Here is a 26,876-nt window from a genome sequence, read left to right on the forward strand (position 1 = left end):
GCTTTCAGCTGAGCAAGGTGACAGAGCACAGCTCATCCGCTGTCCAGTCCTGCTCATAACTCCAGCAACACCACCCAACCACTGAGCACTGAGGAAGAAGACTGCTCCTGGAGCAGATTCCCTATCCAGAGAGCCTGGTACCCTCCATGGTGACCTGTGCCAGGAATACTCAGAGCAAGTGCAAGCCAAAAACCTGAATGCCTCAATTAAGGTCACTGATGTGTTACCAAACGAGCTGCCAGGCATCTCCCAGGGATGTGGCCTCCTCTTTTACGAAGTGCAAAGTGGAAAGCATTTAGCAGGTAGACTGTATGATTTTTCCACTCCACTTGGACTTCTCCTGGAAACAAAGGGGTTCCTTATGTGCTCTCTGCCTTACACTGTGCTGTAACGTGGCTCCTTTGTAGAATCTGGGGTTGGTTTTTTGGGCAAGCCCCCACGCTGGTTTGTAGCAGTAATAGATATTGCAATTACAGGGCTGTTTCTGCTGAAATACAGAGTTCCTTGGTGGATAGGTTCATTCAGGTCCAGGGAACACAGGTAGGCAGAAAACCCTTATTTTCTGACTGAGTAGGTGTGTAAGTTCCCTATCAGATGCTTGCCCTTCAAAAGGTACATTTAGAGATTAGCTGGGAGGGTGTTAACAACACCAGGTGATGAAAACAAGCGCCCGTGAGCGCTGGGCTGGGATGGCAGCCTGGCAGGTCCAGACTGCTCACATCAAAAAAACCAAAAACTGGGCAGCCTGGTGAAGTGTCCATATGGCACACGGATCCCTGCAGAGTGAATTTAAAAGCAGATGTTACCTGTCATTTGGTTTGCCTTCTTAAAAGTGATTCATAAGCCAAGGGAGCTTGGTTTTGGGAGACAGCAGTGGGATGGGGTCAGGAGCTCCATGCTCAGCATCTGGATGGACTCTGCAGAAAGGGGTGGCTTGCCCAGGACACAAGGGCTACTGCAGTTGTCATTTTTTCCAGACACCAACCACGTGCTTTTCTTTGCAGATATAGGGGAAATGGCTTTGGTCACCATCCAGTGGTTCTCAAACTCCTGAAGCCCTTAATGCTGGAAGGACCAGGCAGCAAAATATGACAGCTGACCTGCAAGCATGAAATGCAAAGCTTGGCTTTGCAGCTGATCCCTCAGCTGCCTCTTAAAAGCCGTGTTGTTTTGCAAAGCCCAAAACCTCATACTTTCTCCTTATTGGATTAGAAACTGGGGGGGAAAGCACATTGCTGAAGTTCCTGAGCACAATGGAGATTGCTAGCAGTGAGTTCCCAAGGCTGAGCTGTTACTGACACACAGCAGTGCTCACACTGACCACACCAGCATTTCTCCTCGCGTTTCTATGCTCCCTGCTCAAGCAGCACATAAAACAGCCATCATCATCCCAGCGTGCCACGAGGAAGGAAAGGCACAGCTCCAAGGGACAGTTATCCATGGAGAATCCTGCCCCAGCACTGCACATCATGAGCCACAGACCTACTGACCACCAGGAAACATTTCAGAGGCAACAGATTTAATGTCTGTACAGGGGATGCTATCTCCTCACCATCTCCTGATAGCATCCAGAGAGCAGCTCGGATGAAATGCATTAGCTGCCCCAAGTACAGCAAAAACAAATGCTGTGATAAATCTTATAAGCTGCCAGAGACCTTTTTATTGTTCCTCAGGCTCACAAGTTTCCACTACTTCATAAAGCAGCAGGGAGGGGATACAGCCGCCTTCCATGTGAGGGGAAGGCATAAAAAGCTCAGGCAACATCACTGGGCAAAGGCCTGCACCCATCCTGAGTCCGGGGGGCTGGGGACACTGCACAGCCATTCACCTCCTGGTGTCACCTCCCCAAATCCCAAAAAACTTGTCAGCTGCTGGAGTCTGGGCAGAGGCACCCAGGGAAGGTTACCTGCTCTGGTCTCACAGGCTAAAAACAGGCAGGCTGCACATCACAGGCAGGATGCAGGGCAGGATGGAGGTTGCTCTAATTTCTTCTGCATCACTAACTCAGAAGTGAAAAGGCTGTGAAGCCCCATTGGGAGCAGTAAATGGAATTTCCTCAAAGCCCGGGCATGGCAAGCGTTGAGGAATGTCTGGGGCAGCATCTCCTCTGAACCCACCCCTCCAGCAGCAGGGATGCAGGCTGCGAGCAGCCTGTGGGATCAGGGAGAGGCAGAATCTTGTGCTTCAGGGGCAAGCAAAGCCACCCCAGACTCAGCAGCTCCTCTGAGCACCTAAGCTATGCCAGCAGCCATCAGAGCATCACTCTCATTCTGCAGGGATGGAGATGCCACCGTGACCCACCCCACTGTGAGGAGAGCCAGAGAGGGGTCCTGGGTCATGCTGGGGCTCCTCCCATCCTCTCCAAAGCAAGCCATCCCAGCCCCCTGCCCGGTGCACAGCACCAGACACAGAGCATTTCATTACAAGCCTCGGAGTGACAAGGAGTGTTAAGCAGATATAAAGGACATCAGTCATTCACCCATCTGCTGGAAAGTCTAGTTGCTGGCAGAAAATAGAGAGGATTGTTATGGCAAGATCTACCATATGGCACCATTATGTGGAGCTTTGCAAGTGCTTTTTCTGAGTGTGCAAGCAAGATTTCAGCCTTTGAAGAAATGCTGTATTGTTAGCCTGGATACGCAGGAGCCTCTTGAAAGAAGCTGTGGCAGATGGCACAGCTTTGTTCTCTTGGTTCGCAGGCAGTTCCTGCAACCCCACATTTCCTCCTCTCTGGGGCACAGTGATCCTCCTGATGTGTCCTATGGGAGGCTCCTGAAACTCCCTAAATCCAGTGGATGCTGCCTGGCAGGGGCCACACCTCTGCAGGAGCCTTGGGAAGCAACCAGTGCCTGCCCGAGCCGGCAGGACACAGCGGCGCACGAAATCATAAAGCATTGTCCCAGCCAGAGGAGCTGCAAATCAGGAAATCTTGCTGAAATCCTCTGCTTTTGTTTGTGCCTCTCTGCCAGCACCTGCTCCTCCCTGGGTGGCTGAGCCTGGCCGGAGCCCCGGCAGGACAGGGGACAAAGAAAATCCTTTCAGACAGGGCCGGTGCCCGCTTGAGTGACATCCCAACAATGCTCCAACAAAACCCATTCAGACCAGGCTGGGGAGAGGCAGAGAAAGGGAAAAGGTTCCTCTGGGAGGAAGCAGTGATCAGTCATTGACCACAACAACAACATCTGCATCTGCCCGGAGCCAGGGAAAAGCCCCTGCCTGCTGCATGTGGCTGGCTGGGACAGGGAGCATCGTCCCTGCAGTCTGGGATGAAGGTCAGGCATTTCTTACTGCTGAAATTTGTGAAAAAAAACCCAACATTTTCCTGTTGTTTCTAATGCAACTAAGTGAAAAACACTTGCACAGACACAGAATAAACCCCTAACTATTTATCTGTTCTATTTACCTATCCCAATTAAAATCCAAAGTGTCCATCTAACACAAAACAGGCCAAAAAACAGACACTGGGAGAGCAGCCCAAGCCTTCAGCTGACCTTGGAGTCACAGCTGCTCCACATCCCTCTGCAGCTCAGGCCCTCATCCTCTGCTGCTGGCATGGGACAATCACCAATTTCTCACACTATGGATGTTTCCTGCCTCAGATCAACAATCCACACTTAAAAACACACAAAGCTCAGGGAATATTTTGAAGGATGGCTCCAAAAAGAAAGGGACTTTGCCCTTCAATGTAAGCAGCAGGTTGGGATCTGAGGAGCAGGGATCCCACTCCATTGTTTGTGTTTGTGGGAGGATTGTCCATGCCTGCTGCTGCAATGTCCCCAAAGATCCCCCCCATCCCAGGCCTGAAATCCTCCATCCCTCCTCTCTGATCCCTGATGCAAACAAGTGGAGTAGAAAAGTCAGGATAAAGCTGCAAGGGAAGAGTTGGCAAAGGACCAACTCCAGCTGGCAAAGCCTCCAGATCCCCTCCAACCCCTTTAACTTCCCTCAACCCAATGGGCTGAGACAGCCAAGGATCCTCAGACCCACAGAGCAGCACAAGCCATCCCACCCAGGAGGGCTGAGCACCATGGCATGGGGCTCCTGCAGGCCCAAAGATCAGCCCAGCACCTCTGAGTGCTTCCTCTGTCTCTCCTCCAAACGTTACACAGTGGGTTTGTACAGGAACAGTGGGATACTTTCCAAACCATTTAACGAATGCTGAAATTCAACACCCCACACCAACAGGTTACAGAGAGCAAGAAGAAGCTGTTGTAAGGACAGAGGGAGGATTTGCAACTGCACTGCCCTGAATGGGAATCTGCCTCCTTGTGCCCACAGGGCAGAGCTTGGCTTCCTCCTCCCTCCCTCTCAACCCTCTTGGGTTGAGATCTGCCTGATGGGTTTTTTGGGAGCCAGGGGTTGCAGCTGCTTGCACAGGAGCACGGTGGGCACCCTCTGTCCCCCTCCCTGCATGGCTTCAGTCCCCAGGGAGCTCCTGCTGCCAGCATGCCCTGGAGCAGCAGCTGCCTCTGGGCCTTTTTCTCACCCTTGGCTGGGGGAAAATAACTAAAAATCTCCACAGCATGGAGGGGCTGGGCTGGGGAGCAGAAGGGCCACGCCAGGCTGCGCCCCAGGCTGGACTGGCTGCTGCCTTGCTGCACACACAGAGGTTCCCTGTGGCACTGCCACTGCACAAAGCACCTGGAGGAGTTTGGAAGAGATGTTTTGAAAATCCTGGGCTGAGATGAGGTGCACAGGCTTGGTGGAGCTCCAGCAAATGAGCCTCCAGAGATGCCTCCTTCAGCCCAAAAAGGCTTTGGCTGGGGCATGGGAAAAGTGATCCATGGGAAAGAATTTCCCCAGGAAAACCTGATTTGGCCAAGTTATCAGTGGAGAATACATTGGCACAGAGACAGCCACTTTTCCTGAACAAACCCAACCTGACCAGAAGAGTTCTGCTGCAGGGATACTTCATCCCCACTGTGCTGTGTTGGTGTCCTGGTCTGCCACACCCTTGGAGAAGGATGTCTTGGCAAAATCAGCTTTTATAACACAACCTGGAGCTTTCCTCTACCAAGAGGCCTGGCTCAACAGGTCCATGCTGCCTGCCATCTAATGGGATGTGCTGTACCTTGAGGTGTGACCAGTGTCACAATTCCCAGCTGCCTCTATGCATCCAAGCACTGTAGGAAAAGCTCATTTCACTGCTGAATGAACTCAAAGTAGAACGCCATCCAAAATACCACACCAAAATGTTTTTGCTTAGAGGAAATTAAAGCTTTTTTTGGCTGTCAATTTTTTTCTTAATCCATGTTTTTCCAAGTTCTGGAACCAAGGGGTAAAGAAACAATATCCTGACTTTCCAAATCTCAGTGAAGCCCACACCTGACAATTTCTGTGAAGCTGAGTGCCCAGCAAGTAAAGTCACTTTGCACCTATGGGGAACACCCTGCTTTACCAGCTTGGACCCAACCCCCTGCTATAAGAAATTAAGAGTTTCTAATGAGAGAGAGCACCCCAAAGTGGCAGGACCTCAGGGAGGAGCAGAGCTCACGGTTCAGCCTCCCTTCATGCCAAAGTTTGCCTGAAAACTCAAAACCAAGATCGGGGAGACTACAGACAGGGTGTTGAGGGGAAAGAGGGAGAAGCCCCAAAACGAACACTGAAATTAAGAAGCATCCCACTTACCACCAGCTCGGTGAACATGGCATCCAGCTCCTCCACGGGCGGCATGGGCAGCGAGGGCTCCATGGTCTGCAGGGCGAAGCTGCTGTCATTGCGCAGCCGGTACGTGATCTCGGGGTGCTCGCTGCTGCGGAAGCAGCAGAAGATGAAGGAGATCCCCCGGCCGCTCCTCTTCCTCGGGGCCATGGCCACAATGCTGTGTGTCCCTCCCTGCTGGGCACTAGATCCTGCTGGGGAAGAGAAGAGAGGAGGCTGGAGCAGGAGCCCCGCAGCGCTGCGCTCCCGTCCCGCAGAGGGAGGAGGGACCGAGCCACCCACGCGCTCGGCACCGAGGGGAAGAGCACAGACGGTTTCCATGCCAAATATTTCTGCTCAGATTTGACGTTTACAGTCCTGGCAACCTTGAGGACCACGCAAATTAAAAAAGATGCATTTGCTCTGCCTCGTGCCAGAGCTGGCAGCCGCAGGGGTCACGCCGCTGTCCCCGTGGGATGAGGAGTCCTGGGCCCATCCCAGTCCCAGCAAAGCTGCACCAACCTCCCCACGCCATGGCAGCCAGCCCCCCTCATACCCACACCTCACATCCCATCATGCCAGGGGTATGGAAAATTCAGGGAACTGCTGTCAGGAACAGCTGGATGTGCTTGGGCCCACCAGGTCCCCACCATGGGCAATTCAATCCTTGAAGATCTCATGTGGCTCAGCATGCCCCGAGCTACAGACAGCAGCAGAGGTGAAAAAATATCCTGCACGCTTCCCCCAACTCTTAAACGTGTCCCTAAACATCCACCAGCAACCCCCTGTACGGCAGCTCTTTTTCATGGAAAGTTTTGCTTGGCTTTAATTAGATAAACCTTACTTGCAGCTCCAGTAAATATTTACAAGAGGCGATTTCAGCTGATAAAAATCACACGGGGCCGGTAGCTCAGATTTTCCTAAGCTCTGCTGACGTCGGGCATCGCTCGCCCTGGCAGCTGCTTGGGTTTTGCTGATTTCTGAAACTCTGGTTGGGAGCAAAGCTCAGGGCAGGAACCATGTGCCCTGCCTGCCTAATGACAGCGAGGATCAGGTAAAAACTGCCCCAAAATTGGGACTCTTAAGTCAGTGACACAAGAGGAGAGTCACCTATGAGGAATGAGGAGTGTGGGGAAACACTCTAATGAGAAAAATCAACCAGCAAAGCGGGGAATTTTTGAAAGCCTAAACATTTGTCTTACAAAGTTACACACCCACATATTTTATCTCTGCGAAACAAGACACTGAGATGTTAAGAGACTGGACAAACAGCCAAGGTTGAAATATGGATGACTCAGATTTATTAACAAAGCTATGAAGAGACTCGGGGAAAAAAAGGTCAGCATTTGGAAAGGAGTGTCTGATCTCCCTGGAGCCTGCCATTCCCTCCAACTATGGATTTATACAGCAGAATAAACAGCTGCTGTGCCCTGTGGAGAGCCAGGGCTGGGGTCAGACCTGAGGTCAGACCCTGCACCACCACAGCATGGCCAACACTGCCCTCTCAAAGCAGGGAGCTTGCAGAAAATTCAAGCACTACCCACAGTTCTTTAACAGAGGATTTGACCCTTGAAATGATCTCAATGGCACGTTAACAGCTATTGGATCTTCACGCAGGATAATCCCAGCCTGTGCAACTGCTCTGTGCCCAGCCTGGAGAGTCCCCCCCTTCTTCCTGAAAGGCCCCAAATCTCATTTCACATTTTTTACATCTTGGATGTAGAAATATGCAGCCGCTGGAGGAATTTCAGCTGCCATGAGAGCTCTCTCATCACGGCTCCCCGGCAGCCAGCACCGCAGCAAATCCATTAGCTGCCTGCTGGCATCCCCTCGGTGTCAGCAGGGCTTGGGGACCTGCTGCAGAGCTTCTCTCCCAAAGAAGGGAGGGAAACAAAAGCCAAAGGCACAGGGATTTCTGATCACTCCAATACGGGAGAAAACGCTGCAGGTTTGGGTTTTAAAGAGCCACAAGGAGCAGGGTGCAAAGGGAGATGCTGGCGGATGCTCAGCGCTTTGTGCCCAGCCCAGGAGCTCTGCCCCAGCCTACACTGAGTCCTCAAACATGAAAAGTTTGGTGATTCCAAGTCCATAGGTAAACTCACACCATTCCCAAAGCAGCTCCTGCTCCAGGAGCTGGTGTGGAGCAAACAGACCCAACTCTTCCACAGGGCATTTTCCATCCCCTTTTCAACACCATGTCAGCCTCGTCCCTGAAACCTGCTGCTACACACAAGCTCTGACTTGGGCTTACAAAAACGTGTGGAAAGCTTTCATCAGAACAACACCTGCTCTTCAGAGATACACACTCCTGACAATGTTTTATGAGGCATCTGAATGACAGACCAAAAGGCAAGGTTTTATTTTGGGGTTTAAAGCAGACAGCCACGCAGCAACCAAGACAAGGTACTTCTGAGCTGCTTCCAGCTCTGGAGCTACTGAGGTTCCTCATTTTCATCTATAAACAATTTAAAAAACCAAACCACCCTATAATGTAGACTGAGTGGGCTGTAGGTTATTAGCAACCAAGGCTAAAAAAAGGTTAGGGAGAGAATATGTTAGCTACCAGGCAAATAGCATTAAACCTTCAGAAGGCTGATGAATATTCATTGACATGATGGATCAAAATCAAAACACAGCTCCCTGGCAGGTCGTTGTGAGCTGTAGACAGAGCAGCTTGCATCCTCAGAACAAAGTCCAGCTACACAGCCTCCTCCTCCCCTGCAAATCCTGCAGAAATTGGTTATTCAAGAGGAAAAAGCAGCAGCCCCTGGCAATCTGGAGGCTTGTGTTAAGGAGAACAGAAGGGACAAGTTCCACGCTGCATCATATGTTAAGTGTCCTGCTCCCACCTCCTGCTTGTACCTTTGACTGCTAATTAGATCAATAAATTTAAGTCACATTGTGATCTGATGGTGCCTTCTGGCCTCTACTATTGAACAGGCCAGAATAAATTAAGCTTAATTGCCCCTGTATGAACAGAGCCAGGGATGATAGGTTGGGAAGGGTCACTGAGGGAACTTGTAGCCAAGCCCAAATCTCAAGGCAGGGCTGATGGGGCTGAATCATTCCCAAACAACTCTGTTTTCACAGAAACAAGGGTGAAAATGTGCTTGTGATGGGTTCAAACTAGAAACCCAGACTGAAAAGAAGGAGGAGAAGGAGCTTAGCTCAAGTGTGTGACGAGGACGGATGGAGGCCACCTGGCTCAGTGATATCCAGAGACAGAAGTTTAGTTCTCCCCAGCCCTAAAAAGAAAAGCATCAAGCCTGCATCGCCCTGAGCAGTGTTTAAATGAAATCAGTCATTAGGAGAAAATTGGACCCTGGTGTCGCTTCCGCCTTTGCTTTAAGGAAAGGAGAGCAGCAATTACCGCTTGCATATTCAACAGCCTCCTCAGCAAGCTAAATTAAACTGGAGCAACGAGCTGCCAAAGCCTGTCTGTGACCGATGCCCCAACCAGCTGGTTGGGAGCCAGCACCGGTATTGCAGCACTGCGGTCTGCAGCCTAAAAATACCCAACAAGGGCACAAACACATGCAGAGGAGCAGAGGAGCCCGCACGCTCCCCTTCACACCCGCCTCCTCCAAACCCACCCCGGAGCCAGCAGCTAAATCCTCAAACATGAATGTTAGCTTGTTGTTTTCCTGGCTCCCCTCCCAAAGTGAGGATGCAAGATCCTGAGCAAGCTCTGCCTCTGAATGTGGAGCTTTATTCCAGGTGGTTTTGGTGTAACAGCGATCACTGACCACCCCTGCCTTGGTGTCCTCACCAAGTTGGGAATTGGTGTCTTCACCAATTTCAGCATCTTGGGCCATGCCAAGCTCTGCCTGCCTTTACTCTGCAAGAGCTCCAGCACAGCCTGGGATGCTCCCAAACAATGGAAATATTCCAACTCTCATCCATCACTGCGGAGCGACGTCCTTGGCTGGTGATGGTTGGGAGGCACTTGGCTTCAGCAAGGACTTTAGGAAACACCATCACTGTCACCAAGTGTTAGAGCCAGGTGACCTGGACCTCTTTCCTCAGCTCTTACAAAGCAGGAATTTGGCATTCCACACAGTGCACCCTACACCTGTCCCACCCCACCACTGAGCAAAGCTCATCCTCCCTTGGGGTTTCTCCCCATGAATTCAACACCCAGAGCAGGGCACAGTGCAAGATACCTTGCACCATTTCTCTAAATAAACAATTCCAGATGGTTTTTTTCTCCCATCTAAGTCACATCCAGACCTCCACAGCAATAAAAACTGGATGCTCCCACAACATTCTTCAGATCAGCTGTACATTTGCAGCATTCCCTGAGCAGCACCAAAGCCCTTCTCAGGCACATTTTGATTTTCCACCTTACAGACCCAAGACAGTCAGCACGTTCCTTGGCTCCACTCAGTAGCCCAACCTCTTCTTGGGTTTGGTTCTGCTTGTGAGCCCACCTAAGTGTGTTCATGGTGCTCTGCCCATCCAAAAGGCAGCTGCACATCCCTCTCAAGAGAGAAAAGTGCTCCTCCATTTCATATTTGCACCAAATGTGCAAATGAAAATGTGCAATGGTGCATGAAAACACCTTTTACTGAGGGGGGGATCTAAGTATTATTCAATTTTAAAAATATAAGGTTTGACATTGAGCTCTTGCATGGATGAAATGCTCAGAAATAGGATTGCCTTCCCCTGAGCAGGAATCATCTTCCCTCCAGCACAGAAGCTTAAAGGATCTGAGCCCATTACCAGCAGCTCCACTGTGCTGAGCATGGTGCTGGTATCCCCAGCACAGCTGCTCCTGTTTAAAGCAACCAGAATGATTTTTTGGCCACAAACTCTCATGCTGATTTCCAAAACCCCTTTTCTCCAGTGTAAAGCTGTTTTCAGGCATAGGCTGTACAGGGGAGCAAAGCTTGTGTTTGGTGGAAATCAGTGCATGTCGTCAGGAGGGGACAAAAAGCCCAAAACATTCAGCTAAAAGGCTTTAAATTATTGATTGCCTTTTCTCTCCACCCATCTACTCTCAGAACAGCAGCCCAAAATGGATGGGAACAGGACCCTTTCCATGATGCAGCTGCAAGGAGGAGCCTGACTCATCACCAGTGCATCACAAGAGCTCTGATTCTCAGCACAAGCAAATCTCAAAGACTCGAGTTTCATAGCTTTATAAATACACCTGCCAAATCCTGAATTACCCTGATCCTCTTTCCCCATCCCAGAAATCCTATTATACTCTATGATCCCAACAAAATGAGTGTTTTGTGTCTCCATACCTTGCCTGGGCTACCTGGTACCTGAAGGCCACCAGGACCCTGCCTCTGATGCCATGAGGAGATGGCTGCTCTGCTCACTCCAGCAAAGCCCCATCTGCCAGCATCATCAAAAACCCAGTGCTTGCCTAAAATCTGTCACCTCCTCTTTCTATTTTTTTCCATTTGTTGTGGCATTTGTCACATCCTGAAGCACACATCTGGGCCTGCTGTCTCACAAGAAAACATTTCACTCAGCTCAAGGGCAGATGAGCTTTGGGGGCTTGATGGCCACATCCAGCAAGAAAAATTAGACCAAGTTTATTACAGAGCCAGTGAGGGAAAGACATGGCTTCACAAATTTGTAACACACCAGCAAAGCCCTCCTCTTTCCACTTTAAACTTACCCCTATCAAAGGTGCTGGGAGAGACTTGTTTTGCATGGGGCTCCCACCTGGAGGTGTTGATGCTATCCAGGGAGAAGAGCAACAACCTCCAGGTGCTGTGACAGTGCCATGGCCTGGCCTGCCTGTCACCCCTCCAGCACAGGAGTGAGGTCCCTGCCACGGGAAGCACTGCTGGCTCTGTAATCCACTTTTCAGAGGGAAGTGTGGAGCACAGCAGGGTGAGACGGGATCTGTCTTAACGCTCTCCAGCTGAAATCAATCCTTGCTCGCTTTGGCAAGCCAGCCAAAGTCTGGAGCAGGGGATGGCTGATGGTGAGCTGCAGGATGCTCATGACAGTTGTGATAGATGAGTAATGCCATGATTGACTCTCACAATTAATGGATAAATATCATGCATACAGGTTAAGAAAAGTTTTATAGATTCATAGTTATGTTGTATCCCCTCGTGTGGTTATCAAGGGACAGCTGTGGTTGGGACATCTGGGAGGGCTGGCTTGTCACTGTGGTGACATCTGACCTCCAGTCAGGATCTCCAGCACTGGACAGCAAAGAAAGGGCTGATAGACAGAACTTTGGGAAGGGTTAAGGGGTTAAAAGGGAAAAAACCTCCATTGTGGGGAGGCTGAGCACATTTGCTCCCAGCGCCGTAACCTTTTTTCTCTATTCAGTCTTCTGTTGTATTTTTGATAAAGTTTAATAAACCTCCCTAAACATTGAAAAGTGAGTAGCTATTTCTCACACAGGCCATGGGGACAAGCTTGGATCCAAGGAGAAGCTGAGGGCTTGCAGCATCCATCAGGAGCTGGGCCAGGGAACCCCACACAGCCCTTGTGGTGCACGGCTCAGTGCACACATTAATCCAACCAGGAAAGATGCTGCTGCAGCAAAACTTTGTTTGGTTTTTGAGGATTAAAAACCAAACCTTGCTGGAAGTTTCCCAGCCATCTAGATGGTGAGCAGCACAGTAACACTGAAGGTCACAAGTTCTCCACTAAAAGGGTGAATTTCATCAGTGACAAGCTGAGATCCTCCAAACCACTACAGATCTTACAGGAGCTCCTGAAATAAATACCATTTATTTCAGGAAGAAGGACAACAACATGGAGCCACAGACAAGACCCAGTTTGCAAACCTATATAAATATATATATATATATTTCTCGATATTCACTAGGGTGACTGAATGACCCAATTTTACAGCACACACATTCCATTTTCCCAGAAACCAGGCAGATTCGTGGTCCTCTTTTCACAGAATCAAACAAAAAAAAGTGGGGTGGGCTGGCACTGGTGGGAAGAAGAAACAGTTCTCAAGTCCCATATCACTCCTTTATATGTTCTCCATGATGTGCACCCTGAAACCCAGGCACAACACTTGTCCAAGCCCAAGAGATTTTCCAGGAAGGCAGAGGGAGGCAGAGATGGAAGAGCATCCAGGAAGGATGCTGGGGCATTCCCTGACCTCCCTGTGTCCCAGCCAAGTTCTAAAAGGCAACACAAAAAAAAAAAAAAACAGCCAAAAAAGGGAAAAAAAAAAAAAAACAACAACAATCAGAAAGGAAATGTAGCATGAGGGGCTGCAGGGCTGAGGTTACCTGCAGGGAGGGATTAGCATGACCCAAAGCTCTCCTGAAAGCCTGAATGTGCCATTTGAACCTGGTCTGGGAGTGCCCGGGCTGGGTGATGCCCAGCCTTGTCCAGGCAGCCCTCAAGCACAAAACCAGGTAAGAGAGAGGGATTCAAGACCCTCTGGGCATCCCAGGGGGCTCCTACAGTCTCACTGAGCATCCCAGGGGGAGCATCCTCTTCCATCCTGGCTCCATCCCCATCACAAGCACCAGCACCAATCCAGCCCCAGCCCCTCTCCACAGCTGGTTTTGGCCCCAAAAGCACACTTTTCAAAGCACAGCACACCTCCAGAAGGTGCTAAAACCAGCTGTAAAGCCCAGCTTTGCACTGATTTCCACCAGGTATCACAAGTTCTGACTACTCCCTTTGACGATGCAAATGCTGTTAATACAAACCCAGCAGCCTGGCAAGAGAGAGAGGAGCTGCATTTCCCACTGGAGGAGGAGATTTGTTTGCCCAATTAGCCTTTTCCTGGAGAACAACAGTTCAATCAACAGCCTTCCTTTATTTTAATTCTTCTCCTTTTTTTTTCATCCCTGCTCCTCCAATGAATATTTGGGCTGTGCCTGTGATTTATTGTATGCAAACCCTCACTGCTGAGCTTTCCATTTCACTGCTCCCCATTTCAGCAGTGATCCCTGGGGTGGGACTGGCTGAAGGCAGGCAGGTTTTTTTTCCTCTTTTAAAGCCTCTTAATTTGGCTGCACAAAGTGGGGTTTCCAAGTTTCTCAGCAGCAGATGCTCCCAGTCCATCAGCACAGCAACATCTGCCACGGGGCCACCACCAGGACAAGGCACCAAGGAGCTGCTGGCTGAGTCCCAGAGGGCTTTTTTTGGGTGGTGTTTGGAGATTTTTAGCATTATCTGTGCTTAAGGTGAGGCTACTGGAACCACAGGTGTGTGATGGTGCTCACAGGGGTTCTTGGATGAGGGAAGAGACGAGGATCTGACTCCATGTTTCAGAAGGCTTGATTTATTATTTTATGATATATATTACATTAAAACTATACTGAAAGAATAGAAGAAAGGATTTCATCAGAAGGCTAGCTAAGAATAGAATAGGAAAGAATGAATAACAAAGGTTTGTGGCTCGACTCTCTGTCCGAGCCAGCTGGGCTGTGATTGGCCATTAATTACAAACAACCACATCAGACCAGTCACAGATGCACCTGTTGCATTCCACAGCAGCAGATAACCATTGTTTACATTTTGTTCCTGAGGCCTCTCAGCTTCTCAGGAGGAAAAATCCTAAGGAGAGGATTTTTCATAAAAGTTGTCTGCGACACAGGTGTTGAGGCATTTTGTGGTGTGGAGCAAGCTGGTTTCTTTCTCTCTCAAAATGGAAACTGGATGAAGGCTGCTGTAAATAGGAGTCCTTCCCAGCAGGGACCCTGATGGCCAAATATCATTAAACTCCAAGATACCATTAAATTCAGAGTACTGAAGGTGCCCAGAGCAAACAAAACACACTTGTCAGATCTCTCAGCTGGCCTACCCATCTGCAAGGCTGATTTTCTTTTAAAGCTTTTTAAATTCTGATGTTAATCCAGAGTGATTTTCCCCCCTTAAGTACAAACCTGGGGTTGAGAATTCCTTGATAAATATGTCTAATGGCAGAAAAGGCCCCCTGGCCACTTTTCCTTCCAGTGTGACACTAATACCTCCCTGTGCTCCAGGAGATGAGCACCAAAAAACAAAGCATGTGAGCTCAGACCAGGCACAACGTGATCCCAACAGCTCCCACCCAGCCTGGGAAAAAACAGCAACTTTTATCACATTTCATTGAAATACTCTTGGCATTTAAATGGAAAAAAAAATCAGGCAAGCACAGCAAGTGAAATTAATTGGAAGGCTTGGTCAGACTTATTTTATGTGGCTACAACACAAAGTGTAGCTTATGGCAAAAGCCCTGCTCTGAGCAGGATGGACCTGGGCATCCTGAGGCACAGGGCAGCAGGACTCGATTTTCCACCAGGACAGCTGCTCAAATCCACCACCCCCAATTCAGAGGACCTCTCTTAATGGGAGCACGTGGTTTTAATTGCCTAATTATCCAGCTTCTGACAGAGGGGAGGGAGCCTTCCACACATGGCTGCTGGGGATGGACCAAAGGAAAGCTCCTCTTCTCCTGCTGGAGCATCCAGAGGGGAATGTCAGCCCAGTGGAGGTCCCAAGGGGATGCATTTAAAAATCAATAGAGGCTATTTTAATGCTTAATCCAGGAAAGTATCAGCATCAGCAGTGTCAATACAAACTGAATTTGAACACACTGAGTACATGCACAGGACTGTTAGTTTTTCCTTTGCGCATTGATTGAACCAAATCTGGTTTTCCCCAGAGAGTTTGGAGTCCAAACAAGGCATCCACAGCATCTCCAGTGCTTCAGGCAGCCTTCATCTCTATAAACTGCTCAAAAAATGAGCCTCTCCACCCCTCCTGAGCAAACATTTCAGTGAAGAAACCCCCTGGAGGAGCAATATCACAGCTACAATGGTCACATCCCTGCCAGGGCTAAATATGGGAGTGGATTTCTCTTCTTTGCAGGTTTTCACATTGCACCCAGCACAACTGGAAGGCTGTAATAAATAAATATCCTGTAATAAATAAATATCCCTGTAGATAATAAATAAATAAGTATCCCTGTAGATATTTATACAATCACCTCCCTTTCCATTAAAAAAAAAAAAGCCTAGCAATTGCAAATAACCCCTTTGAAAAGCTGACCCAAGGGGCTCCTGAGAGGCTCAGACACCCTGAGAGAACACAAATATGTTTGATTTTTTTAAAAATTTAATTGCATCTGCAGCAGGAGGGCAGAGTGGGTGTTGATAAATCTGGGACTCACCACATTTCAGAGGTGCCCATGAGCACAGATGCAGCTTCCCCAAGGCCACTGCAGGCCTGGTGTGGGCTCAGAGGGACACAGTGCAGAGTTATGTTCTCTCAGGGTGCCTGAGCCTCTCAGGATCCCCTTGGGTCACTTTTTCAAAGTGGTTATCTGCAATTTTTGCAATTTCTAGGCTTTTTTTTTTAATGGAAAAGGAGAAAATTGTATAAAGCAGCACCAAACTGTGACACCCGCCCAGTGCTCTCTGCAGAGATGCTCCCACACCTCCACTTCACCCCTCCTGCCTTCCCCAAACCAGCCCTTCCCCTTCCCAAGCTGGTTGTGGCTGGAATGCTTCGTTTCCTTTGGGTTTGTGCTGGAAACTGTGTTGCTAACTCGGAGATGTTTGAGTTACTGCTCCGCAGGGCTGGCACAGAGTCAAGGTCTGCTCTGCTCCTCACCCCACCAGAGGAGGCTGGGGGTGCCCCAGGAGCCAGGGGGGGGACACACAGCCAGGACAGATGACCCCAAGTGACCAAAGGGGGGGTCACTATCTAGAGGGATATTTATTTATTTATTTACTCCAGAGCAGCTGGAGTCACGCTCAGCATTTAAATCTTGGAGTGATGGCATTTTGAACCCAGCAACACCAGCCTGGGTTCACCCACCATCCAAACCCATGGAGAACTTCACACTTTAAAGAGGTGAGTCCTACATGGTGGGTCCTGCAGAGCTCTCCACACCTGGGTAAGGCTTCAGGTGATCAGTGAGTGGTGGCAACCCCTCAAAGCTGCCCTCCTGTCGTGGTTTCAGGGCAGTGTGTTTGACTGACACCAGGTCTGCCCAGCTGTGCAGTGAGAATTCATCCCCAACAGCCTCAAGCGCTCTCCCATTCCTTCAGCAGCTCTGGAGACACCTCTATCAGCAAAAATGGCAATGGGACTGGCTGATAGAGGCCACTCAGAGGGCAGCTCTGCCTTCACCAGAGTGTCAGGTCTTCCAACACAGCCCAGGCAACACCATGGATAACAAAGCGGGCGCAAAAAATCCAACCAGGACTGAAACCCATGACTCCATCTCAAACCCTCTCCTAGAACAGATTCTGCAGGCTCACTGCCCAGACACTGCCCTGAACACTGAAAAACATTTTTTCTCCTTGTCTGACCTCTGCATCCCATTGCCCCAAACTAACACTGGATGGCAAACACAGGGTAATGACATAATGCAAAGAGAGACTGACCCTCAGATCATCCACAATCTTCTGACTGCCCACAGGGGAAGGAAGTTAAATGGCTTTTGGATAACAAATCTTTGCAGCATTTTCCAGCACAAGACCCATAACACTGAAGTGAAAGCTTGAAGAAGCTGCAAACTGGATTTAGGTACCTGAAAATTCCAGATTCACTCCACTACTGCCAGAGATGTCACAGGAAGAGAGAAGCACCCTGAAATAATCACCTCTCCAGGCAAAAACTTTCCAAATGCCCTTAAAATGCAGATTTGTAGAGCTGGCAAGAGTTACCCCTCCCCATGGACTGCAACATGAGCTGTGAGAGCAGGCAGAGAGGAGAAAAAGCATCTTCCAGGCAATCACAGGCATTTTTTTTCCCCAGCTTAGTGAGAAGAACAACCCATGCATCAACAGGAGCACTTGACACATGCCAGCCTTTCTAAATTCACTTTCAGGAGATTTACCACCACGTCCTATGGAAAAGGAGAAAAGGAATTCGTGCTATGCAAATCCAGCCTCAGACTGCTCCCTGCCTAATCTAGCTTTGGATTCAAATGCTTATTACCATGGCTTCTAATCGGGTCATGTGTAATAGACAGGTTTCCTTTGGGCTCCCAGGACTTCAGCTGTGTTCTTACCAAGGCACTGAATGGAGAAAGAAAAGAGGAAACAAAGAGGGGGGAAAAAAAGCCCCTCAACGCTGCAAAGAATTCTGGTGTTGGTGGAAACCAGGCCTGGAAAGAAGCATTGACACCTACCAGTAAAAGCCAGGCTGATATGCAAACATTTGGCAGCCCACCAAGAACACACTGAATGTCAAATCCTGTTTGCACCCCATCACAGCCCTGCAGGGAAGTACTGGTGGCTGCTCTTTCCTTCCAGGGTCTCTCCCTTCCCCTGAGACAAGGTGATGAAATGATCCCACACCCACTCAGGACCCACACACAGCAGCACCATGTCACAGACATCTTTCATGAAAAATCCTTTCCTTTGGATTTTTCCTCCTGAGAAGCTGAGAAGCCTCAGGAACAAAATGTAAACAATGATTATCTGCTGCTGTGGAATGCAACAGGTGGATCTATGATTGGCCCATGTTGGATGTTTGTAATTAATGGCCAATCACAGCCCAGCTGGCTCGGACAGAGAGCCCGAGCCACAAACTTTTTTTATCATTCTTTCTTATTCTATTCTTAGCCAGCCTTCTGATGAAATCCTTTCTTCTATTCTTTTAGTATAGTTTTAATGTAATATATGTCATAAAATAACAAATCAAGCCTTCTGAAACATGGAGTCAGATCCTCATCTTTTCCCTCATCCTGAGACCCCTGTGAACACGGTCACAGCACCAAGCACAGCTGGTCACACCAGAACCCCCAGAGCTCCTCACAGATGCCCTGAGCACCTCCAGAGCCTGGGTAATGTGTGACAACCAGGAGCTGTTGCTGGTTTAGGGAGGAAGGGGGTCCATCACTGCATCAGGGTCTGCAGCAGGACACAGGGACCACGGGAATGTCATCCCAGAGGCAACCACCTCCCTGTTTGCTGGCACACAGCAACTTCTGGCCTGATCAGCAAAATGCTTCATTTAACTTCTGAGTTTGTGAACTTTGTTCTGCTCAAACCAGTCCTGGCACCTCCAGGACACAACCCACAACCTCTCACCTGCACCATGCAGCTGCAGCTCAGCTCTGGGCACCAGAAACAACCCAGAGGCAGGGGCACAGGACCCCCCACTCAGCCTTCTCCTCTCCATCTGCTGCTCACCTGCCAGACTGTGCACTCCTGAGATACAGCACAGTGAGGTTTACAGCAGCATGGTCCAGCTCCCACTTTCAGGATGCTGAATCCCAGCGGCAAGGCCTCCCCTGCCAAACTGCACCCGGACTGGCAACCAGCTCCAGCAAAAAGTCAAGACATCCATGTCACAGACATATTTTATGAAAAGTGGGGGGTTTTTAGCATTTTTCCTCCTGAGAAGCTGAGAAGCCTCAGGAACAAAATGTAAACAATGGTTATCTGCGGCTGTGGAATGCAACAGGTGCATCTGTGATTAGACTGTGTTAGTTGTTTGTAATTAATGGCCAATCACAGTGAGCTAGCTCAGACAGAGAGTCCAAGCCACAAACCTTTGTTATCATTCTTTCCTGTTCTATTCTTAGCTAGCCTTCTGATGAAATCCTTTCTTCTATTCTTTTAGTATAGTTTTAAAGTAATATATATCGTAAAATAATAAATCAAGCCTTCAGAAACATGGAGTCAGATCCTCATCTCTTCCCTCATCCTCAGACCCCTGTGAACATGGTCCCACATCCAAATGCTGCTCCCAGTTTCTGAAGGCCCTACAAAACAGTGCTGACCCTTTTATGCTACCAAAAGTACATTTAGTGGGGTGAGCAGCACTAGGAATACCAACATGAATGGAAAGATTTCCTCCTGTGACTCTCAGCAACACAAGCCACTTTTGGAGTGAGGCTGCAGGATGAACTCACATTTATTAGACATCAGAGAATTCACTGAGGTGAACATCCCCCCTGGTAACACCTCCATGTCTGCACAGAGACCTGCAGCGTGGGCTCTCTGCTGTCTCACAACGTGGCAAATCCAACTAAAGCACTCTGTATGGCTGGGATGTTCATAACATTTATGGGTGTTCCCTGGTGTCTAGTACAGCTGAGGTTTCATTGCATCCCTTAATAAAAAACCTCCCTAACACCCTTCTAACTTGATGGCTGTTTTGACCAAAAATTGCAGCAGGCCCACAAATTTGAGATGGAAAACCAAACTGAAAGAAAGGACAAAACCAGGCAATGGACTTCATGAATTGTCAGTGATGGAAGGAGGAGCAGATGGACAGACTGACTTTAAAGCTCCCCTTCATTAGGAAATTACACTAAAATCATGTGTTAACCTTCAACAATGCATGTTATTACTGAACAGGGTGAGGCAGCTGATATTCTGCCACTCAGGCACATGTTTCTCTGTGCTTCATCATTTACTGAATTAATAATCAAATGCTTTGAAAAGAGAAGGGGAAAAAAAAGCCCAGAGAAACAGGAGTTTGCAGCTCTCAGTGTTCTCATCAGCCTGCTCAAAGACCAAGCCAGATTTACCAGGGCCTGCACTGCTGCCTGGCCAGGCTCTCCCTCCAGCACCTCCCCAGCTCACAGCTGCACCTGGAACTGGTCTGGGGGACTTTTTTCCTTGCTCCTGTAGCCAAAACAACCAGCAGGGATGGTTAAACCAGGTGGACAGAACCCTGTTTCCATGCAGCCTGGCCTGGGGCACAGAAGGAGGAAAATTTGTGAGACTCCCTGCCCGAGGACACAGATGGAGGATCTTATGGAGGAGCCTTTCCCAGCACCAAAGGAGCCTTGCAAACAGTATTTACCAGGTCACAGGTACTAAACAGCCCAGCAAAGTCATGCTCACTTGTGGAGCAAGAAAGAAAAACTCACATTCCTGTATTTACAGCCACTGCCACTTCCACAGCAGTGTCCAGGACAGGGTCATTCCCTGTGATGACTCTGAGGAAGTCCCAGTGAAGAGATCCATGGCACAGAGACCCATGGATAGTTCAGACACAAGTGAAAAAACATTTCCAAGCCTCAGAAGCCGCATTGCTGGAGCTGTGGATAACACTCAGGCAGAGAGCATGGCTTGCTTGTGATAAGCCAGGATGACAACCCAGTGGAAATGTAAAAATAATTTAATGAATAAGTATATTTAGATTTATAATCCCACAGCAGCTTTATTTATAGAGATGCCAATCACTTTCACACAGATATAAAATTGGCTGGCAGAATGCCTCAGACTATATCCAGAAACCCATCTGTAACAAATCTAAGCTGTGATATCCCTGCATACACTTGGCCAAACAATAATGCTGATGCCAGTCATCCTCACTTTGAATGTGCAGATGGGCCAAGGGGGGCTTGCCAAGCCTTCCCCACAGCCAAAAATGGGTGAATTCCCCTATCACCTACTGGAAACTGGTTGGGAAAAGGACCAGGTGAAGGAAAACCAGTCACCATCTGGGCTGCGTGGATTGCAACACCAACACATTGCTGGCTGGAGAACAAGCCTGCATCCAGCTGGCTGCAGGTGAACCTCTTCCAGAACCTTCCATCACTGAAATGGGGAGCTAAAAGCAAGGTGAAAAACCCCATGGAGCCCTGCAGCACCTTTAAAAGGTGGGAGCATTAAAGAAGAGCTCTTGGGTATGTTTTTTTTGATTCATGGTTCAAGACACAAAGCTGGGACAGAGGAAGATGAAGGAGAAATTAACTGAAAGTCATCACTTGGCTTAATCTCAAAGTAGATGAGGATTTCTGGTGATCCTTGCCCAGGATCTTACAACTTCATCTAAGCCTGCAGATGTCAAAGGGAGAGGCTGTTGTGGATTTCCACAGGGCTGGTGACCACCTGGAAAACTGAAAAGTCACAACTAATTCACAAGAAACAAAGAAAAACCTGCTCTTCATCCCAGTAGGACTTCTGGGGATTTGCTGTCTCAGAAATGGGACAAAACAGAGATGGCTCCATGTCAAATACAGACTGTGGGTAACTGCAATTCATCCACCAGGGTTTCAGTATATTGGCATATGCCAAGGTGGAAAAGGTTACTCTGCAATATTACTTTGAATAGCTCTGGGAACAAACCCAGCATTAATTTTCAACACTAATTCAGCAAATGATTTGAATAAACTGAGGAAGGCTCGTGCACACATACTGACAGCATTATTTGGTAGATTTTTCCCTCTGCTCCTGAGACAATTTATGACAAAACAACTCCCAGCAAAGACATTCACTTTCCAGACCAATGAGTGTATTCAACTACCCTTGGGGACAAGGTAACCTCTCAAGATCCCTTCCAGCACAATTTTAGTACCATTTTACACCACAAACTACTTTCACACTGGCATTTGCTCTGATTTATCCCTGGAAAGAAGTCTGTCTAAAAGAAAAACTGATGGAAAGAAGAAAACACAAACCCTACAGCACTTTTCTCGCTCAAGGACAAAGCAAAGTAAAACAACCAAGCACAGAGCTAAGGCATCCTCGATCCAAATGTTTTCCAAAACATTTCCAAATGTTTCTCAAAGCTTCCAGATGAAGCTTTCATAACTAGGCTGCAACCCCTCCAAAGCCTGGGGCATTAAGCCTGGCATCATGGTGTGCTGCAGCAGGGACACCAAGGAAATGCTGGGTGGTGACTTTGCCAATGGCACACCTGCTAAAACACACCCGAGAGCCCTGCACACAAAACACAGAGTTTCAAACAAAAACTGCCTCTGCTTCCTCCACAGGGCATATTCCAATGTGACAGAGGAGCTGTGTGGGCTTTCAGGAACAGTCAGTCCCTCTGTACCGAGCACTGCTGAGGCCACAGCTCAAGTGTTGTGTCCAGTTCTGGGCCACTCACAACAAGAAGGACATTGAGGTGTCCAGAGAAGGGAAGGGAGCTGGAGAGGGTCTGGAGAACAAGTCTGATGAGGATCAGCTTGGGGGGCTCAGCCTGGAGAAAAGGAGGCTCAGGGGGAACCTTCTCACTCTACAACTCCCTGACAGGAGGGTGCAGCCAGGTGGGGCTCAGGCTCTGCTCCCAGGGAACAGGGACAGGACAAGAGGATATGGCCTCAAGCTATGTCAGGAGAGGTTCAGGCTGGACATCAGGAAGAATTTCTTCACTGAAAGGGTTGTTCAGCATTGGGACAGAGTGCCCAGGGCAGTGGTGGAGTCACCATCCCTGGAGGTGCTCAAGAAACAACTGCACATGGCACTCAGTGCTATGGTTTGGTTGACAAGGTGGTGCTTGATCAAAGACTGGACTCAGTGATCCTGGAGGACTTTTCCAACTTTAAGGGTTCTATAAATACACGTGGCCAGATGTCCTCACCTTCTCAGCAGGCTTTTGAGTTTATTCCAAGCAAATGAGGAAGATCCTTCCTTGCCTCTCTTTTGGAATTACAAAAAATTATAAGTAATAAAAGAATTCAGTAAAATAATTTTAAGTAAGTTGAGAACCTACTTATGGAATGGTAAGGAGAGAAAATCATACCTTTTCCACACTCAAGCTAAAAATGCTGAAGTTCTGTCCACACACCATCAAAGGTGGATGTTTATGGTTATTACACAAAGAAATCTCAGACAGTTGTGGGAGATGCTGGTCTGAGCAGCTGACCACAGGCACAGCAGCCAAAGGATGAGAGCACTGAGGTGTCAGCAGGGCTCAGCTGCAGGAACTGACCCCTCTGGCACACAGCTGGTCCCCATCCTCATCCCACTGCTCACATCCCAAACTTCCATCGGAAACAGCGCCTGCAAAGCAGGGTCTGAGTCCTCCAAAGCCCAAAGCTCATCCCCACCTCTTCCAACGTGCTCCTGGACACAATCAGAGCCCCTCCTACCAACTGTACACGGGCTTTGGATTAGACCTTAAGTAGAGTAGGGAAAAAAAAAAAAAAGAGCCTTTCTTGAGGATGATAAAGTCTAGACACTACAATATATTTTCCAGCTGATGCAGCAAACCCAAAAAGCCCTGCCTTGATCTCGGACTGTCACGATCAAAGCCATCAACCCATTCAGAGCCCTTCTGAAACTTTAGCTTCCAAATGTGCAAGTTATTTTTAAAATCTAAACCAGGCCAAGGCTCTTGTTTGGAGTTTTATGAGGCAAACGGGGTGTGCTCCTCCCAAAGCTTCCCCCCGCCACGTCTGGGAGTGGCTGGTGGGCACATGGTGGAGGAGCAGAGCAGGGAGGGAGCCCCATGTCTGGGGACACCTCAGTGGCACCTGGTGGCCACGATCTCCTTGCATGGGGGGACACAGCTGAACCCCCCAGGGTGGCTCTGGTGTGGGGAATATTCCCCATCCTTGACTGAGACCAAACCTTGTTTGCATCCCCATCCTCAGGATTTGTGCCTGCCTTTGGCACATTCCATAACCGAGGGTGTTACTCTGGAGACAAAGGAAAATAAATATCTCAAGATACTTTCATTTTCTACAGAAATTAAATAAAACTAAGCACTATGAATTTCCTTTAGCAAGCAGCAAGATGATCAAGTGCACAAATAGCATCCAGCTCTGCACCAAGGTACAACCAGGGAAATAAGGCACTCAAAATCGTTCTCCAGGCTCTTGGAGCAGTTCTTCAGCTGGCTGAAAGGAAAGAAAAAGTACACAGTCCTGCAAAAGAACAGGAAAGCCAAAGGGGCATCAACTTCTGCCTTAAGTGGGATGCTCAAAGGAGAGAGGGTGCAAGACCAGTGAGCTCATCCCAGACCAGCTGGTGCTGTGTGATGAGCACAGAGCTCCTGGCATGCTGTGGCCTCTGTGGGAGAGGGAACCTGTGGTCAGTCCCAATCACCAAAGCTCACAGCGTCGCGACCAGACTGGGAAAAAAACAAAGGATGGTCTGGAATTATGAGAAGCTTGGAGAGAACTTTGAAAAGCTTTTTGAAAGCAGGTGACCACCAAGCTTTCTCACATCCTAAGGTAGACTTTTGGGGATATTCTTCAAGGAGAGATGGGGACAGGAGGTGGCTCACACTGCAGAAAGAAGAGAGCAACACAGAGCATTCACAAGCTCCAAAGCTATTTAAAATCCAAATGAGGCTCCCTAGTGAGCACTTAATTTAGCCAAGCAACTTCCAAAGCACCAGGCAAATAAGCCACATCATCTCCTCTTCCTCCCAGCATCCTCTCCAGCACTCTGTCACCTGCCTTCCCCTCCATGCCTTCACTCTCCTCCACTCCCAGCAGCTCTGCTCCTCCTCCCCACCTCTCCCTGTGCCCAAACCCAGCAGATCTGTGAAAGGCCCAGTGAAACAGGCAGGCACACACGGGTGGGATGGGGATTAGAGACCTGCCACCCCTCCAGCAGCCCTCACTGTGCCTGGTGGGACCGTGCCAGGCAGGAGCACTGGCTGTGCTGCACATCACACGCTCCCAGTGCTGCAGGAGGTGTTGTCTGAGCCGCCACCAGCTTTCCAGCTGGGCAAACATCAAGGAACAAATCAGGCTGACAGGCTTTCTTAGGAGTATTTCCATCAAGAAGGACTTTTCCCACTCCACACACACCAGAGCAGTCAGAGCAAAGGGCACCGGCAACGCGCTGCTGGCTGTGACAGCCTCCACATCACTCCCAGAGGGGACAGGGGATTTGCCAGGGGATTTGTCTCTCCAAATTGTTACTCTGGAGCTGGGACAGGATGTGGGATCATGCCCAGCTTCAGCTCTGCCACAGCAGAGTCCAACACATGCCCCATCACTCGTCTCTACTCTTCCCAACAAACGCAGAGAGAAGATGGACTTCAACCTCAACCTTCACACAAGCAACTCTCCCTGAAGCCACCAAAGCCCTGCAGATCCCTTTGGTCCCACATTGTCCCTCCAGGCCCCTTCCCTTTCCAGGGAAGGAGAACAAAGCCCAGCTGCACACCTGCATCTCTAGGAAGGGCTAACACAAAGCTACCAACCTCAAAAAATTATGCTCTTCTCACACAGGAAATCAGAGAAACTGATGAAAAAGGCTGCTTCTGGATTTAAAAGTATCTAAATCCACCAGGGAAGCAGCATTGCACCCCAAACCCTCGCTCCCAGGGTTTGCACAGGGGACATGATAAATGAAGCAGCAAAGGCAGCTGATAAGGCAGCACCTCAGAACCCAACCCAGCTCAGGAAGAAAAAGAAAGCAAACAGAAGAAGGCAAATTGTCCAGCCCCACAGTGCCATCAGAACAGGGCCCCTCATCTGCTCTTGGTGACAAACACAAGGGAAAACATCACATAATTCACTCAGGATCCAGGCACAAACCAGGGCTGGTTCAGCACCCTGTGAGGCTCCCAGCCATCCCACCCTCCTCTGCAGTGACCTCCTGAGCCTTTCTCATCTCCTGTGCTAGAGATGGGAAATGTGTGCATTAACAGACCCCATCCCCAATCCAAACATGGCAAACAGGCTGAAAAACAGCTAATTCCCAATCCTGCCAATGTTACAGTGGTGACTTATGTCCAGACAGAGCTGTGATTTTTATAAGGGATACCACTGGGTTAAGGAGTCAAAGCCATAACTGTATGAGTGAAAGCAAAAGCCTTTCATTCCTGTAAGGTCTATTTTTTCCCCCCTGCTCCTGAAATGACAGGGAGCAACACAGCTCTTGCCAGTTTAGCGGGGTGAAGGCTTGGCTGGGAGCAGCCTCATTAAAGTGGCTGGGTGTTCAGTGCCAGCCCAAACACTCAGTCCTCTGATCCCCACATGACGGGCTGGGAAGCACACGCAGCTCACAATTAAACCCGTAACAATCAGGAAAAATCCCTACAACCCCCCCCCCCAAGCTGAATCCATCAACACCATCCCCACCCTCCCTGCTTTCATTTATTTATTTATTTGTTTACTTACATAAGCCTCATGGCAGATAACTTGGAGGAAATCGGATGCTTTAATGATTAAGGGACACTTAGGCAGCCCTCTGGGAGATAAATACACCCTTTGGTAACCCTGCAACAGAAACAGAAGGTACAAACAGACAGTAACTAATTATTCTGATTAAATCTTGGAAGACCTGAAATACCCGACTGCAGCAGAACAAAGCCAGCGTGCGCCGCTCGTAAAAAAAATAAATTAAAAAAAAAAAAGTCACACCCTTTTTTTTGAAAGAATTCACCCAAATAAACCTCAAGTGCTTCTGTGCTGTGTTTGTTTGTGTGTTTTGTTTCTTAAGGTCTAGGCAGCTGATAGGAAATCTCTGCCATACCCTGGAGGGATCCCGTCGCCTTCAGCTAAAATTAGACTTCAAGGGAAGGGAGAAGGCGGCGTCTCCAACCCACCACGCACTCCAGGAGAGGAGTGTGGGGGTTTTTCCTCCTTTCCCATCGAAACCAAACACAGAGGGCTTTGGGGATGAAAAGAAGGTAAGGAA

At 49.0% G+C, this 26,876-nt stretch overlaps 1 protein-coding gene across 4 annotated transcripts in view; it reads right to left on the reverse strand.

Moving 5' to 3' along the window:
- The window catches only part of DAAM1 (dishevelled associated activator of morphogenesis 1), a 75,811-nt gene extending 49,355 nt beyond the window's left edge, over positions 1 to 26,456 (reverse strand). For 2 of the 4 annotated variants that reach the window (XM_031066152.1, XM_031066153.1), the window contains exon 1: positions 5,629 to 5,811. In XM_031066152.1, coding sequence (XP_030922012.1) covers positions 5,629 to 5,811 — 183 coding nt within the window. Of the gene's footprint in view, positions 1 to 5,628; positions 5,856 to 26,356 lie in introns of those variants that run through there. The other 2 variants (XM_014311863.2, XM_031066151.1) reach the window with 2 other exon arrangements.
- Positions 26,457 to 26,876: the final 420 nt, after the last annotated feature.

This window comes from Geospiza fortis, unplaced genomic scaffold (assembly GCF_000277835.1).
Source record: "Geospiza fortis unplaced genomic scaffold, GeoFor_1.0 scaffold23, whole genome shotgun sequence".
NCBI classification, from domain to species: domain Eukaryota; kingdom Metazoa; phylum Chordata; class Aves; order Passeriformes; family Thraupidae; genus Geospiza; species Geospiza fortis.